At 41.4% G+C, this 17,118-nt stretch overlaps 2 protein-coding genes and 1 non-coding gene across 6 annotated transcripts in view; 1 reads left to right on the top strand and 2 right to left on the bottom strand.

Moving 5' to 3' along the window:
• Positions 1-323: 323 nt before the first annotated feature.
• On the bottom strand, positions 324-430 carry LOC113842464 (U6 spliceosomal RNA). Its single transcript, XR_003494999.1, has one exon. It is a non-coding gene; the product is annotated as a U6 spliceosomal RNA (small nuclear RNA).
• A 4,947-nt stretch (positions 431-5,377) lies between these two features.
• On the bottom strand, positions 5,378-12,897 carry CGGBP1 (CGG triplet repeat binding protein 1). Of its 4 annotated transcripts, none has more exons than XM_027449423.3 (3): positions 12,779-12,885; positions 12,272-12,372; positions 5,378-10,382 (listed from the first exon to the last, which is right to left on the bottom strand). In XM_027449423.3, exon 3 carries the CDS (start codon positions 10,350-10,352, stop codon positions 9,849-9,851), a length of 504 nt encoding a protein of 167 aa, XP_027305224.1. In that variant the 5' UTR covers positions 10,353-10,382; positions 12,272-12,372; positions 12,779-12,885; the 3' UTR covers positions 5,378-9,848. The 4 variants fall into 4 exon arrangements, with proteins under 4 accessions (XP_027305224.1, XP_027305225.1, XP_027305227.1 ...); XM_027449424.3 differs by having other exon boundaries at positions 12,739-12,873; XM_027449426.3 differs by lacking the exon at positions 12,272-12,372 and having other exon boundaries at positions 12,779-12,897.
• Positions 12,898-13,053: 156 nt separating this feature from the next.
• Positions 13,054-17,118, top strand: part of ZNF654 (zinc finger protein 654) — a 34,281-nt gene continuing 30,216 nt past the window's right edge. Inside the window, exon 1 of the mRNA XM_038183655.2 lies at positions 13,054-13,248. Within this exon, the coding sequence (XP_038039583.1) occupies positions 13,129-13,248 (120 nt within the window). The 5' untranslated portion in view covers positions 13,054-13,128. The remainder of the gene's footprint in view (positions 13,249-17,118) is intronic.

Genomic DNA, 17,118 nt, shown 5'->3' on the forward strand with positions numbered 1-17,118 from the left:
TCAATCTTAGTTTGATAAAAGATCATCAAATGAGGAAGCTGAGCTGTTAGATGTCAGAACCAGATGTCTGAATGGTTTTAATTTATATAAATTTATGATAGCCTACACTATGAGAGATTGAGTCAACTATTTCCAAGCCTTAGCATGCTCATGATGTTAAAGCCAAGTAATGGGGGTTTGGATTTTGTGTGCTCTTTTTCAGCACTCCACACTTTTCTCTCTAAATATTTATAAAACATCTGAAACTTCTCAAAAATTTTACGTAATGCGGAGGTTCTTCATAATGTTAGAAGCAAACAAAGGTTGAACAGGAATGTCACATACAGCAATTGGAATGCTTCGTGAATTTGTGTGTCATCCTTGTGCAGGGGCCATGCTAATCTTCTCTGTATCATTCCAGTTTTAGTGTATGTGCTGCCAAAGCGAGAACCACTTCTGCTTATAATGCAAATACAACCACAAATAGAAACCAGGGAAGAAAATACTGCAGTTTTAAAATCCTACGTTAACATAAATGTTTGTTAGAACATAGTATATGTATTTATGTGATATTTTGGAGGAAATAATCTCCAAAATTTCCAAGTTATAAGTGCCTGGTCCAGTCCATGATGTTCATGAGAATCATACTGATGACCGTGAGGAAATAGCCTTACAAATATTGCAAACAGGTGTAACTGAAAAATCTTTACGAAAAAAAAAAATGGAGTGTAACTCCGCCCACACAGCAGGAGTCCACTGAAGAGAAAAACACTAGTAACGCAGATCACAGTTCTGAATAGTGAAGACATCTAGTGGCTGAATCCATAGCCAGCTTGGACAGCAGAATTGGTCATTAAGGGATGTGTTTCTGTCAGCGTAATTTCTGGTTGTCTTAATGCTGAGTTAGGGCAAATGTTTGCCAGGAATTTCATGTCAGTAGTTGATATCTAATATTTGCTTTCTCATTAGAAAGATTAAATTTTAATCAGGGAGCAAAACAATCAGGTAAAATAATCACTCAGAAATAGGCAAATAATGCTTAAATTTAAAGTTTGTTTCTCCTGTTTTGATGAGAACCAGGAAAGACCTTGAGGGACGGGGAAGGAGATTCATTACTATGGTTCAGATCCTTATCTTGATAAATAGCCCTAGGACATTTCTAATTTTATTTTATTTATTTATTTTTTGACCCTTGTAATCTTTTTGGAGTTTTAACCCTAGCTTTAGGTAACTCATGCTTGTGGTTTGATCCCTATTTATGCTATTAAATGTTTGAGGGGCTTCCTCAACTTCCTGCAGAAAGTGGGAGGGTAATGTGAAGGGAAAATTGGTAACTGGCTTGGGCTGAGACTTTTGCTACTGACTTGTTTTTCAAAAAGGCAAGGCTTTGTCTGTTCTCTAGGGTGTTTTGAGATTAGATCTCGATATGGATAATTCCTTGTTTGTTCAGAAATGTAAGATGCACGCTCCTGTAGAATATCCCATGTTGGAAGGGACACCCACAAGGACCTTTGAGTCCCACAACTTGGTCTCCAAAGGACCACCCAAAAATCAGACCATGTGTCTGGGAACATTGCCCAAACCTCGCAGGAGAGGTGAAGATGGTCTCAACTGCAGAAAGGAGCACGTGTTTCCTGTACCATATGTAGGTAATTTATGAGAATTTGTCACTTTGTATTATTAATAGTAAATATCTTAGGCACTCATCTATGTTTTTGGAGCCCTTTTCTTGAAAATACTTTGGCAAACGTGACTTCTATTATCGCTGCTTACATTGCATTATTATTTTTTATTTCCTTTCTGTTGAACAGTAGGGTTTGTTTTTTTTTTTTTTTTTTTTTGGTGTTGTTATTGAGATTCTGCCGAAAGATGTCAAAGAACTTGATTTTTATCATATTTCTTGTTAAGACTTTCTTACCTCCTTGAGACATTCCTGGAAGCTTTTTTTTTTTTTTTTTTTTTTAATGGCAACAAGTTAGAAATAATATTTTTAAAATATATATTTAAAAAGTAATTTGTATTCAAATTTTTAAAATAGTCCCTTAATTTGAGGCACTACAGTACCAAGTTCTGCTCTAAGCACATTTCAGAGATTTTGCTGTATGTAAAACACTTTGCTAAGCAAATATAACTGTAACTTAAACATAAAAAATTATATAAAAAAAATATATATATACTATAGATATAAAAATGTAAGGTAACTATTTACAAAAGAAAGCAAGGACAGTCCTAATCTGACACTGTAACAAGGAGAGGGAGGTGCTTATGTGTTTAATTTAAGACACGATTGTTTGAAGATGGATGAAAAAAATGTCACTAGATGGCACTGACTTCCACTGTGTGGTAACTTTGCTATATGCAAATCAGACCTCAGCTGAATCCTAGCAGATACCACGTCTTTCAAGAAGGAATATATTTCAGTGCAATACAAATGCAACAATTGGCACAGTTGTGTGTGCGCTGAACACTTTTGTCAGAAGGGTTTCCAAGAATACAGAGTCAAGTTTGGACAGTCTTAACATCTGAGGATTGCTGTTAATAGCAACTTTATTCACCTGATTCAGTCCACTTGGTTGTGTCTGTTTCTTCTTTACTGTACATAAACGGGGGGAAAATACCTCAGTTTTCTTTCTGACAATACAGTTTGTGTTCTGGGTTTGTTTTCTCCCTTTTTCCAGGTAGTTAGGCATTGGCCTCTGATCACCCACATGGCATTTAGATAGTAGCCTCCAGGAAGTCTGCTGAAAATTACCTTCATAACACTATATGAAGAAGTTTTAGTATCTTCAAGAAATGAAATAATTTAGTCTCTCAGCAAACTTTTTCCATCCAGCTACTTGTTTGTTGCTAATGATATGCAGCTCGCAGTACATGTCTCTGCAGCCTGTTCCCATCTCGTATTACTGCAACTCACTGCTAAACGAGGGATCGGTTACTTCTTTTCTTTACCAGCTTCTCCCTTTATCATAGTGAGGCTTTCTGCATCTCCCTGCTCTTCCTGAGCAATTTCAGTTTAAGCAGATGAGCTAGGTTTCAATAAATTGGCATGTGTGTATCTTGGGTCAGGTTCTACAGTGCAGGCTGAGCAAGGGCCTGTTGGCTTTTGGCAAGGGGTGTCAGCTCTTTGTTCAATAAAGTGAAGGTTAAGAAACTGCTCAAGGTTTTGTTGTATGTAAAACGCCTCAATAAGGGTAAGCGTGGGTATTCCAGCTATTGGATGCATTTTATGGTAATGACAGGTTTCAGAAATAAGGGGAGAGAGGAAGCAATTTAAGGCTAATTATGAAAGAATTAAAGTAAGGAGGTCTCATTTACTGAAATATTTACTGTAGTGAAATCTAATACTGAATATGGGAGCTGTTTTGTACACTGAAGGACAGATTAAAAAAACCTCTTGAGGCAAGCAGTATATAAAGAAACCCTAACAGCCTCTAAAGGTCCCAATTATTTTTTTCTCCGGCTTTGAACAGAAATGCTGAACGACACTCTCTCTCCCCTGCATCGGTATAAGATACTTATTGGTTAACTGAAAAACAAAATTCCTTATTTTCCTCAGGAACATAGTGGTTCTTATGGAAGGGAAAGATCAGATCAAGTATCCACTGAGTGATGGTAGGAACTGCCTAATGAATGTGTGCTGTTATTTTAGTGCATGGAGCACATGATAATACAAGAGTACTGGTTGCTTCACTGCACTTAATTAGCCCTCTGATCTTACATCCTGTCCCTACCTGTGCAGTACTGAGCTGGAGAAGACACAGTGAGTACCGATATACATCTAAATTAGGAATTTAAATTGCTTGGGTCATTTGGCTCAGCTGATGACAGGCTTTATGGACCAGCTGAAACCAGTAGTCTTCCTTATGGCCTCCTCCAGCTCTAGCTGAGATCTTCTATTAAGATGGATGTTCTTTTGCAAGACTAAATCTTTTTTTTTTTTTTTTTCTGAAACTGAAAGTGAGCATTGAGTTGGGACACTCAAAAGCTCATCTCAAAGGTAGAAGAGGCCAAAATGGGTATTTGGTAATTGTTTATAATTTCTATTTTATACTGAGTTTTCTATTTTGTACTTAATACAATTCTATTTTGTACTTGATCTGTAACACTTAGGATTGGTCTTGAGGCTGCCCTCTGACAAGCCTGAGTGACAGCTGCAGCTCTCTATCCCATCTGAGTCTGCACCTTGTGCTTGTGAGATGTGGTAGCCCCTGCTTTTGAATACGAAAGTAGTGTCCTTACCACTGGAGGACCCATAAATTCCAAACCAGTTGTAGACAGAGAGAAGTTGTGAGATGGGCAGAAAAAAATCCTTACCTGACTTAAGCAGAACTTCCATAGACTGTCTATCCTCTAGTCTCTGCTGTCCAGTCTATGTAAATGACAAATGCCCAACCTAATTAACAGTAGAAATGTGGCCTGAAAGCAATTATTGTTTATGTAGTCCTACTGCATCTTGGATATGGGTTAAACCATGTGATTCACTTAGGAAAGTAAACTGTCATCATAAGAATTTAGCAAGGCTGAGTTAGCAAACTCTAGATGCATGCCTCACCTGATTCTGCAGCAGCTTCCACACGCGTTGTTACCGATGCATTGATTCAGCAACTATACGTAACCTTCTTTCAAAGAGGAATTACCCATGCAAGAAAACTTTACGAAAGGGTATGTTTACTTCTCTTGTGCTTTTCCATGTGGTATAAGGGTAAGAAAAAGTAGCCTGATCTAAAGGGGCTGACATCTGAACATGATTGAGAGTGGGAAATTAATGATTAATAAACTCATGAACCAAGAGGCTGCAAAAGTTTCTCACTGGTCTATCATGAGATTTCAAGCCAATCAAGAATTCAGGAAAAGAAACTTGAAAATAAACAACCCCCCACTTGATTAGTTTGACAGGCTGAAGTTTTTGCTCTTTTTCTTTTCTTGAAGTCTGTAAGGGAGTCAGAGATCAAATGCTGACCTTCTTGCAGGTAGTTTGGAAGGACCTGATTCTTCCATGTTGCAGAAGCCCTTACTGAAAAGATCTGAAGCATTAGGCAGCTACAGGATGCTATACCTACAGATCGCTTACTGTAATTTCAAAATGCGTAGCAATTATTGCACTCAGCATTCACTTGCCACCGGAGGTGTGATTAGGGAATTTCTGTCACAAGAAAAAGTCACATACGTGACTGGCAACAGGGATTCTGTACATTCAGTCCTGAAACATACTTCAGTGTGATTGTATAGATGCATCAACAGTCAACCTGCATCAAAACAGAGTAAAAGCTAAAACAATGGCATGGGTGCATCTTTCCCTTGCAATGTCACCAACCATTTCCACTGCCTTGCATTACTGTTATATTTGAACTGCCACAGTTTCTTTATCTGCTTTCTTGTTGAAATAAGAGATCATGCATAAATTCTATGAAAAAGGAATTCCTTTATTTTTAAAAAAGGACCATTTTTCCATTACCAAATGAAAACTTTACAAAGTAAAGTATTTCTCTTCCAATAGTATTTTAATATAAAAACTTAAATCACTTTCTCTGGTCTTTCTGCTCTAATAGGAAGCCCGGTGGCACTGCAGGAGACTGAACCCAGATAGTTTCAGCCCCACTCTAGTACCTGATCACAGGTTCCTCACTTGTTTCAGTAAAACCAGTTCTGCAGCCACTTACCAGAAGCAAAACATCCTTTAACATCAAAACAAAAATACAGCATCTTCACTAGCCCAGAAGAGACTAAACTCTAATAGCATTATTACAATGAGAAGCTTTTGTTAAAAAAAATTTATTTTGAAAGTTAGACACAACCTTAAAATTGTACAAAGACAACAAGCACTCAAATTACACAAAAAATTAGCAGTGAGTACAATGCGAACACAATAACAGTGAGTCTTGCCTCTCTTTATATGCAAATATAAATAGAGTTAATCCTTGCCAAACTTCCAGCTTTTTTTTTTTTTTTTTTTTTTTTTTTTTTTCCCCTCCTGAAAACCAGCTCATTATGCTGCAAAACCTAGCAGGGAGCATTTCACTGTTCAGTTCAACAGAATTGTTAAAAGGGGCTCTGGCTAAAAATAGTCCTTCTATCATGAGAATATCCCATACTTTGTAGAACCAAGTTTCTCTCTCAATTGAACAACAGCTTTCCCTTTCATTATGTCCAATGTGTCACCTCCTATAAGGACCTGCCAAATTACAGGCTTCAAATGTTTAAATATACTAGAACTCACGTTTGTTTGTTTTTCAAGAACATGCATGCTGAAACTAACATGGTGCATACACATAAGTAGTCACAAAACAGAGAATGTTCCTTTTGTCTGGTATTTTACTCTTTGAAAGTATTGTTCTGAGAAAAGCACTTCAGAGACATTTTAGCTGTGAGTTGGCTAAAATAATGTAAGTACATGGTCAGAGTAGTTTTTTTGTTGTTGTTGTTTTTTAAATTACACTTAGTTTCAAATATATTAATAAAATCACCGGGGGAAAAAAAAGTATCCCTTATAGCCTGTCCCTTTCAAATGCACATATGACAAAAAGTAGAAGCTGCTAACATCCTCCCTTTACTTTTGAGAGTATTCTTTATAGGAAATAAATGGAAAAATAACACAATGTTCTTGCAGAAAAAAGCAAAACCCCATAGAGACTGTTAAACAACGTAACCACAGCCTCTGTGGTAGGAATTTGTTATTACTTAGTTTTAGACATACCAGAAAACCTCAGCTGTAAATCTTCCCTAAGATCAATACTAATTAAATCAAGGTTATGCTTTATCCAACCACGGCCACAGCAGCAAAATTATGGTATGAACTTGACTATTTGCAGGACTCAGTTCCAAGACTGAGTGGAACCATTTTTACTTTAAAAGAAAACAACCGTAACTGTCTTGTTTATGATTCGGGCTACGTCCATGAATATAAACTCACTTATTATTCTTTCTAGCTTACCTAGAACTAATTTATCTTCAGTTGTTTTACCTCATTATATATTGCATATAATCTGGTAATCTTGACTTTCACGAGGCTTCACAATTTTTTTTAACGTAAATATTCCACTAGTAAGACATCACTGTCCTACAGACTGCTGTGCATTGCAATTCATTCAGTTCCATTCAAAATCCTGATGATTTATTTCCAAGCTCTTATAAGTTGGTAGCCTATGGCTACAGTGATAAGGTTCCTTACCAGGCTCATATCCTCTCCAGTAATTCTGCATTAAAAATACATTGAAGCTAGAATAATTTCTCAAAATACTTACAGAATTGTATTCTGCATGCAGAACCTAAATTTACAGACTACTTTGTAAGTTGGGAATAAGCTTTTGATAAACTAGGTGGTCAAATACTACTTTGCCTTATTGAGGATGACTTTTTTTTTTTTTATCAAAAGCTGTCGATACCACTACCTTTTATTTTCTATTTATTTATTTATTTTTAATGTAATGGGAGGAGTATAGGTAATGTTATCATTAGGTTTTTCAAAATACCTGTCAGTTTGCGGGTCCAAGGAAAAACATATGTTCAATTCTGCCCGAAATGGTTATGGGGTATAGCCTGGAAAGTCCCATGTTCACAAAGACTGAGCTAACTAGCTCAAATCTGTATCTTTTAATCACACCGTTCTCTCAAAACTTTTTAGTGGAAGGCTGTTTTCTCTACGCTTCTTTGTTTCTTGTTTGCTTCAATTCTAAGATGGCATTCATAAGGTGAAAAAAAAATTAAAGCAAGGATATTGTTTCACTGTAATGAGACAGCAGCTGTAAAAGAACACGTTAAATTATTGTCAGGACAGAAAAGGCTATTGGCAGTGTACCTTTCACTTGGCTTAAGAAAATTTATAACAGTTCTAGCCCAAGGCAGTTCATGATCTTAAGCAAAACTCAAGCTTGTGCAATAGCAAATGATATTTGGGAAGGCATAGTTTAATACCTACGATTAGAGAAAAAAATCACTACTGTTATTTGCCAGAAGTTCTAAACCAGCAACCAGTATCACTGACAGGATTTCTGTGACCACATCAAGTCCCACTACTTTCAACAGGGACAAAAGGTGCACTGGGGTACTGAATACCTGCGTGGTGGTACACGTGGATAGGCAGCCTTCTGCTTTTTACTTTTGTCCATTTGTTCAAACTCTTCACAAAGCAGGAGACCTGGTTATAACCTAACACCATCTGCATTTCTTCAGGAGCTAATTGCATAAAACCCAGCTGTTACTAAGTATTATAAGTCTCTTTTAATCCAGCAAAGGAGACTCTGCTCTAGAAACAGCCAAGGAAACAAAATGAGCAGGTCATTTTGTCTCTTTTAGCAAATACTTAGTGTTGCTGTAAATATCCTGAATAAAAGAAATAATGAAAAACAGATGCTGTGAAACTGTACCAGAGAAAGGAAGCTGACCAGTACTACTGGCTCCGCTTGAGGGAGTTAGAAGCATGCTTACACCGCTATACCCACTGAGTGGACGATTTCTATGCTAATTAGAAGATGCTTGGCACCTCCCTGAATCCAGAGCATTTAAACAAAATCTAGGAGAGGCAGAAGTTGGTCATAATCCAACACTTTGCACAATGCTCCCTCCTTCCATTCAAAAACTTCATAGCGTACTTATGTGGAGTGGACTATTTGGCATAATCACTTGGAATAGCTTAGTAATAGCTTACTAGATTTGGGAAAGAGTATTATTGAAAATTTTCAATTCACAACTGTACTTTTTGCCAGTTCAATAGCTGTGATCTTGGCACAGAGTAAGAAATATAGTCCAGGTGTACAATTCCAGTATAGCTTCAAAGTATATATGCATTCCTATTTGCTTGTACAGCTATTGGATAGCCTTCCTTTGTGGTTAACTATTCTGAAAACTATTTTAATAATTTTTACCTCCTTTTTTTGAGGTCAAGGCCAAAGAAGTAGAGTACCTTCACAGAGAGCTGGAGGAGCCTCTTCTCCTGTGCACCCTAAAAAGCTCACTCAACTCCGCTGTTTAGTGCCTCTCCCACCCCCAATTTAGGTTCGGCATCTTTTGTTCTGCTGGTAAGAAAAAGGCATTTTTCCCCTCTACTGAGATCTTGGTCCAGTGTGAGATTCATTTGACAGCAGCTGCACTGTAAACCACTCTGTTACTGGTTTGTCCATTCAACTTCCAAAGATTGGCACTGGAACCGAAGGGAACGTGTTGAAGAGAGAAAAGGAAACATTGATTTAAAAGAGCAGGCATGGTAAACCTTCAAAACTCCTGGCTTTACGAGAATAGTGGAGTTCAAAGGTCAGTACACAAGAACAGCTATGTAAGCTAGATAATGAACGCATCCACAGTTCCATCAAATAGGGTAAGAATATTCTAGAAGAAAAACATTTCCTGGTTTATATTATAAGCCAACTTGATTAGGAATTTGCAATAATCCTCCCCTGAAAGACCAGTTATATTTAACTAAACATTCTTAGAGCTTCTTGCATTTCAAATGCGCAGCACTTCTTGGTCACTCACGGACAGGATACTGGACAAAGCAATCCACTGACATGATTAACAATTCCTACTGCGTCTTCTTCCTTGCATGCCAAGATGCACGGTTTAGGTAAGTGACGTCCTCCATCCAAGTGCCTTTTTCTCAGCATCAGTTACAGCTGGGCTGAGCGTAGACAGGACGTATGCCAGGCACCTTCCCCACGTTCAACACGAGTTCTACGTCAGCGTAGCTCTGAAGCCTACTGCAGGGTTAGCAACAGCCTGCGGCATACCGCTCAGTTCACAAATAGATTGTCATTTCTACAATAATACAAAATAGCTTGTAAAACCAATATGTAACACTGTATATATGCATGAATATAAAAATAAACCACACCATCAATATGTAAAACTTCACAACGATGATGAAAACAGTCTTCTTCTCAACGATCTTCGGTGTTGATGAGTTGGTTCTCATTGTCATACCCGTCAGGCAGGTATGCCTTCCTTAGCTGGTCTGACTTAGGTATCGAGCTACCATTCTTGACGTAGCGAGACAGGAAGGCTCGCACAGAAGGATGATCAGCCTTCTCGAGCGGAATATTCGCTTCCAGGCACATTTTCACAAAGTCCTGGATGACGCTGGTTTTCTCTGTTTGGGCAGTACTGTTGCACTGAAGGGAGGCCGTCAGAGTCCTTTGCTTCTTCCTGATGTTCTGTTCCTCAAACTCCGCCTTCCGCTTTGTATGCGTTTTTGACTTGAGGTGGTCGTTGATTGCAGACTTGCGAACGTGATTCAGAACCACGTTGCAGGAAGTACAAAAGAGTTTTCCTCCATCCTCATGAAGCTCGCTGCCAAACTCAGTTACGCGATCCTGAGGAGTTACATAGAGAGCAGTCTTCGAGCGGTTACGTGATGGAGCGGACTTCACGCCAAACCGTTCCATTGCTGCCTTCAGTGAGCTCTACCCAAAAAGCTGAAAAGAATAACATAAAAGGCTGTTAAAGCATGCTAGTGATTTCAATCAAATAGTATTAAGTGCAGTCTAGTCAATATCCAGCATAGTGCTTGTTGCCATCTAAAAGCCAATTACATGTAAGCCATTTGTGAAACTATCATTGAACAGTTCTACAGCTCTCCAAATAACTTTGGAGAGGGAAGTTCGTCAGGGGTCAGTGTAAAATATTTTTTAGTTTCTACAGGTACAGAGCTCAATGGAATCCTTAAACTTCATTTGTTCCTCACTAAAAGTCACACATTTAATTTTTTTTTCATCAAGGTGGTTTTATCCTTTATTTTTTTGAGAAAAATGGTGCTTTCTCAATGTTTAAACAAATTTAACAGCTTACTAGTTATGCTGAGTCACTATTTTCCATTGACTTCCTGAAAATCTATATTACTTCTGTTCAAAAAAACCTCAGGTGTCCAAGAATCAGGCAAGAAGTCCACTCTGTCCCTTACAAAGACCAGTAAAAAGACCTAAGCTTTGACGGCACTCATTTGGGAGTACCCTTCAATTTTGCCCCTGCCTTAACCCCTAACTAAGACTCAAAGACTAACTTAGAGGCCTAACTTAGAGTCAAAAGCAAATCTTCTTGTCACTGCAACCAGAGACTGCAAAGAAACTGCAACAAAAGCAGCCTACTGTGAACAGAAACTTGCATGTGCACATTTCAATTCCAAAGCAAAACCATTTTTTTCCAAAGAAGACAACAACTTCTCTATGAAAGGTAACTGATGCATAGACGAGACAGCTGGACTGTTTTGAACATCACTTTAAATTATGTTATTATCAAAGCAAGCAGTAACCTAGACTAATGTACTAAAATCAACCAGGACCTATTTCTTTTCTTTGTTGTTGGAAAACGTAGGAGCAGGTATAAATCTCATCTAGGATAATGTAAGTCTTTTTTCAAAGTAAAGCCCTGTTCAGGTTTGATTTTTTTTTAAGCAAAATAATAATTGACTTAATTATCTACCTGCTTTCTATTTAAAAAAAAAGGGTTTCTTAAAAATTCCATGGCAAATATTTTGAGGAAACATAACATGATGGCCAACATTTATTTACGGGTATGAATGACTTCAAGGAACTTAGTATTATCTGTGTTGATTACAAGAAGAAATGAGCATCTGAATGAGCAGAGATGTACTACTCGCTGCATTTACTTTGTTACACACAGGCTCTGTTGCAACGTTTTAAAAATCCGCCTTTAAAAGACTGAATTTGCCGACTAACTTGTTGACTAACAAGTTGAGCTTGTCCAACTTTAAGGACTGAATAGTTTTTGCTGTCCAGAAGGCCATTCGCTTGCTCTGGGAAAAGGGTAAACAAACAGAGAATTCAGTCCTCAAGACAACAAGGACACGCATCGCTCCACTAAGAGATGACAGCCTTTTGAAAATGGGAGCCAAACATCTTGCTCTTAGGTATTTTCTTAACCAGTTTTTTGAAGTAATTTGCAACTTTCCAGAACCATCAGCCTTGAGTGACACCGCATAATGAATCACAGAATCACAGAATTTCTAGGTTGGAAGAGACCTCAAGATCATCGAGTCCAACCTCTGACCTAACACTAACAGTCCCCACTAAACCATATCCCTAAGCTCTACATCTAAACGACTTTTGAAGACTTCCAGGGATGGTGACTCCACCACCTCCCTGGGCAGCCTGTTCCAAGGTCTAACAACCTTCTCGGTAAGGAAGTTTTTCCTAACATCTAACCTAAAACTCCCCTGGCGCAACTTTAGCCCATTCCCCCTCGTCCTGTCACCAGACACGTGGGAGAACAGGCCAACCCCCATCAAGATAAGTTTTTACATTCTTACAACCTAGTTTCCTGGAATCAAAGTTTCAACAAGCCTTACCCCAAAATAACGCTGCCACTCAGGAGCTTGACATGTCAGAGCGAATGATCTCCGAAACCGGCTGCCTGCAGTTAGGCTACATCCAAATTAAGACCGGCATTCTACGAATAGTTCAAATAGTGAAAAATGCGAGATTTTTTTCCAGCTCTCAAGGCTTGGCGTGGATTCTCAGATATGACCGGGTTCCTGCGCGGGGGGGGGAGGCGTGCCCGCAGCCGGCCTATTCCCCACCTATTCCCCGGTGCATTGGGAACCGCGCCGAGGCTGCCGGCAGCAGCAGGAGCCCCGCGGGGAGCCGCGGACCCCGCTCCCCCGGCCCCACTCGCGGCTGCGGAGGCTGCGGGCTGTGAGGCGGCGCCGGCTGCACCCCGGGCACCCCCCGGGGGACGGGGGCGCCTCCTCAGCGCCGCGCCCACACCACACACACACACACACACACACACACGCCCGGATCTCTGTGTCCGTACCCCGTAACCGCACGCCCAGCGCCCCCGGCCCGTCCGTTACCCGCCGTTAGCGGCCGTTCCCGCCGCGGCCTGCCCGGCGCCGCGCAGGCAGCCGGCCCTACCCAGGCTGGCGGCCGCGGTAGGCGGGCCCTAGCAACCCGCCTAGCAACCGCCGCCGGGGAGGGCGGGGCGAGGAGGGAGGCGGGCGCCGATTGGCTGGCGGCGGCGGGGCGGCGGGGAGACGGGCGGCCGGGCGGACCAATAGCGAGCCGGGAGCGAGGAGGCGGGGCCAGGAGGCGGGCGCGGCCGGACGTGAGCTGCGCGGCGGGGAGGGCGGGGCGGGGTTGGGGGCGGCCCTTCCGGCGGGGCAGGGAGGGGGCCGCTGGGTACGCGCAGGGCGGCGGGGGCAGCATGGCGGAAGACGAGAGCGACCAGGAGGCGGAGCGCCTCAGCGAGGAGCTGGAGGCCCTGGCGCCGCCCGGCCCGCCGCCGCCGCTGGGCAGCCAGGCCTACTGCCGCCGCTTCTGCCAGGTGCGCGGCAGCGCTCGCCTCGGGGGCTCACGGGGCCGGGGGGGAGCCCGCACGGCCCGGCCCCGGGGTGTGTGTGTGTGGGGGGGTGCTGGGCCCTGGGGTGCGGGGAGGGGCCTGAGGTGGTGGGGAGGGGGGGGGGGCGCCAACAGGTTGTGCTCCCGGGCCGGGTCGCCGCCAGGTGCTGGTGGCACCCGGGTGGCACCCGCCGTGTCCCGGCCGCGGAGCCTGCCCTTCGGCGAAGCACCCGGCCTGGGCGGTGTGGGATGGAAGCGCCTCGTTGCCTCAACTCCTCGGCCGCGTACCGCTGCGCCTGTGTTCTTCCATTTCAGCAAAGGGGCTTCTCCGTTACTGCTTTCTGTTCTTAACCCGCAGTGGAACGCTTAACTGACAATTTGCTTATTGCGGTTGGCAGCTGGAACTCTCGGTGTGCTGCTCAGTAAGTCTCCAGGTTGCTTTTTGGTTCCATCTTAGTCCTCTTAAACAAATCTTTGAACAGAAACTAATACCCGTTCTGTACAGACTCAACATACCTATTTTGAGATCTGTAAGGCCAGGAAAAAGAGAAGCAGAGGTTTCTGGAAGTATGGGGTAAGTCACAGAGTCACACTGTGGTTCTGTAAGTCACAACTGCATTCCATGAAGTTGGCAGGTTGGAGGGATACGCAGGCTTCTGTCAAGATTACAAGTTCTATATTAGATTTTTCAAGCCATGCTTGCTGCATGTTGAACTCATGCTGACGAGGTAGTGGAGGCAGGGTAGTAGTTTCATATATAATGCCAATCCCATGTCATGGACAAAGCTAGGACTTAGTTGGGAGGAGGACAAGACCGGGGGTTAAATTTCCCCAGGAAGTGCTTGTATCACAGTTATTGATGGTAGAGTATCCAAGTCATTTGACCTTGACTTCTGCAGTTTCTTCAGTATAGCAAAAGCGCCAGGCCCTCTCCCCTACTTTGTTTTGCTTCAGGCAGCCAATGCTCAGAGTTCATAAAGGGGTCTCTTTCTTTTCTTTTAAATTTCTTCTAAACAATATGTAGTTGAAATAATCCTGTTGGAAGTGAGATAATACCCTAATGCTTTGTCGTCAGGGTGTTTTCATGTTGGAATTTGGCCTGGTGATCAGCAGTCATGTGCTCACTCAAAATATGGTCTTCCATGTTTTGTTTAAGCATGTTTTGTAAGAATATATTCCTCTAGTGATTTAACTATGTAAATGCAGGGTCTCAACTAGTGTGCTAGCATAAAAAGCCTCTATCTGCTTGTAACTTCTCATGGTTTTATACCCAGTGAAGTTCTGAGTCTTCTATGTGAGCTCATTTACCCTGAGGTTGGCAGTGGGATATTTGTGTCTATCCATACCTGGACATACAGAGGGCTTTAGGCCCTCAGTGTATTCAGGAAGTGATGGAATGTGTTTGTGTTCACTTTTTGAGAAAGTATTGGAAATGTATGTCAAGTTTAGGTCACCTCTCCCTTTTAACATTTCTTATAAAGGATGATTTCTTATTTAAATCATGTAATTTGATTAGGTGTGGCTTTCATTTTTCCAGGTATGTCTCTTAGTTCTTTCTCTCTGCCTCTATAGTGTGTTGGAGCATGTTGCTTTGTACTTTTCTATACGGGTCTTCTGAAATCAGATCTTCTGACTATTGTGCAGATCAAGCCTCTCCACTTCATTCCACCCCACACTGATAACACAATTTTGCTTGTCTTAATGTGTTTTTGGTGCTAATGCAAGTCCCAGTTTGCATAGTGTGTTCCTCTTGTTTTGTGTCAAAAGTTGAGCAACAGTTATAGAGAGTTACTTCGCAATAATACATGTGCTCACACTACCTGAAAGAAACACTTTTATTGTTGGTGTTAACTGTTGGTGTTAGTAGCCAGTAGTCACATGTATATAGTTCCATTACCTGTAGTTACATTGTTGTCTTAAATGTGCCTGCATCCATGCTTCTCAGAGCTGCAGCAAAAGCAGAACAAGGTGTCTGTCATTTAATGAAGGTGGAAGCAAAGACCTTTTGAGTGATCTTAGAGTGAGAGATTGACCTTGATAAGCGTTAATGTGCACGTCTTTTGTTTCAGGAGTCTGTTAAAAAGGTGAAAAAAGTCTGTGAACAGCCAGTTGAGTGCTCTGGAGGCCTGGAGTATTGCAGCTGAACTTCTCTTTCAGATAGTTGATGAAGTAAAAGTTGCCAAAAGTGACTCTGGATTATCAAGGCATTTTCCAAAATGTGCTCCTCATCGCAGTTCAGCGATACAAGAACAAGTCAGAATGTGGTGACTCTAGAGCCATGTCTGTTTTCTGGGGTCTGTTTCTGTGTTGTAGGTGGGCATGGCTGCACAGTGCCATTACGCCCTGACCCTTCCAAGGCAAATGGAACAAAATGTTTTCTTAGGTTACTTGACGTTGATAGCGTGGGAGAGACAAAATCAAGATTCCTGTGGCTGGGAATGAAGAGAGACAATTGGAAGATAAGTGCCCAGTTGATGCATCTGTGTTTCCTTCTAAAAATCGGTGATTTGGCATTTCTTCATGTTTGTAAAGTTCACTGTGTATTGAAACAGTGATGGCGAAAAACAAGGTTAGTGTTCCCAGCTTTGGCAAGTAAAAGAATGAGGCCTCTGTGACTAGTTTGATAGAAATTTGAAAGGTGGCACCTTAAGGAGAAACCCCTTAGTCCAGACATGTGCAAGAGTTTCCTGAGCTCAGCTGGTTCTGTCACATGCAGAATTTGTAATTCTGTTCAGATTTTTTAGTGACTCCTGCCCTGCCTCTGTGACCCGAGCCCCTGGGAGCTTCCTGCATGAGGGAAAAGAAATAAAGAGGGGCAGATGAAGTAGTGTAGGCAGTTTGTCTTGCTGTGAGGGTGGAGGGAGTGCTTCTATAGTTAGAAGGATGAATTTGACTTGAGAACAAACCTTAACAGGCAGATGGGAAGGGAACATAGCTTGTTTTGTTGCACTTGAGGTGGCTGTAGCTTTATCAACTAGATTATTCTCTACAGAGACTTTTCTCATAACATCAAGATCTATCAAAATGTTACAACTTACACCCAGCATTTCTGTAGTTGTCCACATGGCTGCATAACTGTACCAGGTGTTGTTTTCATGTTGTTCAGTACTGACTCAAACACAAGGTGATTCTGGTGTAAAGTAATGCTGCGAGGGCTAAATGCTACTTGATCTTCTTTAACTGGGGCATCAGCTTACTGCTTTCCAGTACGCGCTGACCTCCTGAAATAAAGGTTGCCTGGTTTGCTTACGTGAATTAGTGGTATCTTGAGTCACAGCTAGAATAGCAATTTTTGGGTTTTTATGTTCAGAAGCTAAGAAGTAAAATGTAATAAGTAGACAGTAGAGAAGATGGTGGTTCCTGGATTTATTTTAGTACACACACACAGAAAGAAACGAAATAAGTGGTATATGGCTTAACCACCATCTATATCGATACCACTGTCTATGTCTGTTTTGGTGTCTGCATTACATTGTGTGGACAAAGGTAGTAAAATAGACAGATCTTTGAATGTACTTCCAACTTTGGGAGTAATACACTTCCACACTTGTTGCCATGTGCTTAAATTTGATGATATTTGTGCTTGATACTTACTTTGATCTTCAAGACAATAGTTGTTAAATTGCTCTTGTATTTTATACAGAAAAGGCTTCAGGTTTTGCCAGACTTCAGCCATCATTAATTTTGGACTGTTGGTTTTTGGGATACATTTGATATCCATACACTGTTTTGAAGAAGTCTTGCTGAGCGGAGTGCTAGTAATGGCAAGTGATCTCTTAAATTTGTTTGAAACTTTTTCTTCTTTGAAAAGGAAAAATTTGAGCCAGTTGTTTCCTCTTGCAATGAGGTGTGGTGT

Source organism: Anas platyrhynchos, chromosome 1 (genome assembly GCF_047663525.1).
Source record: "Anas platyrhynchos isolate ZD024472 breed Pekin duck chromosome 1, IASCAAS_PekinDuck_T2T, whole genome shotgun sequence".
NCBI classification, from domain to species: Eukaryota; Metazoa; Chordata; class Aves; order Anseriformes; family Anatidae; genus Anas; species Anas platyrhynchos.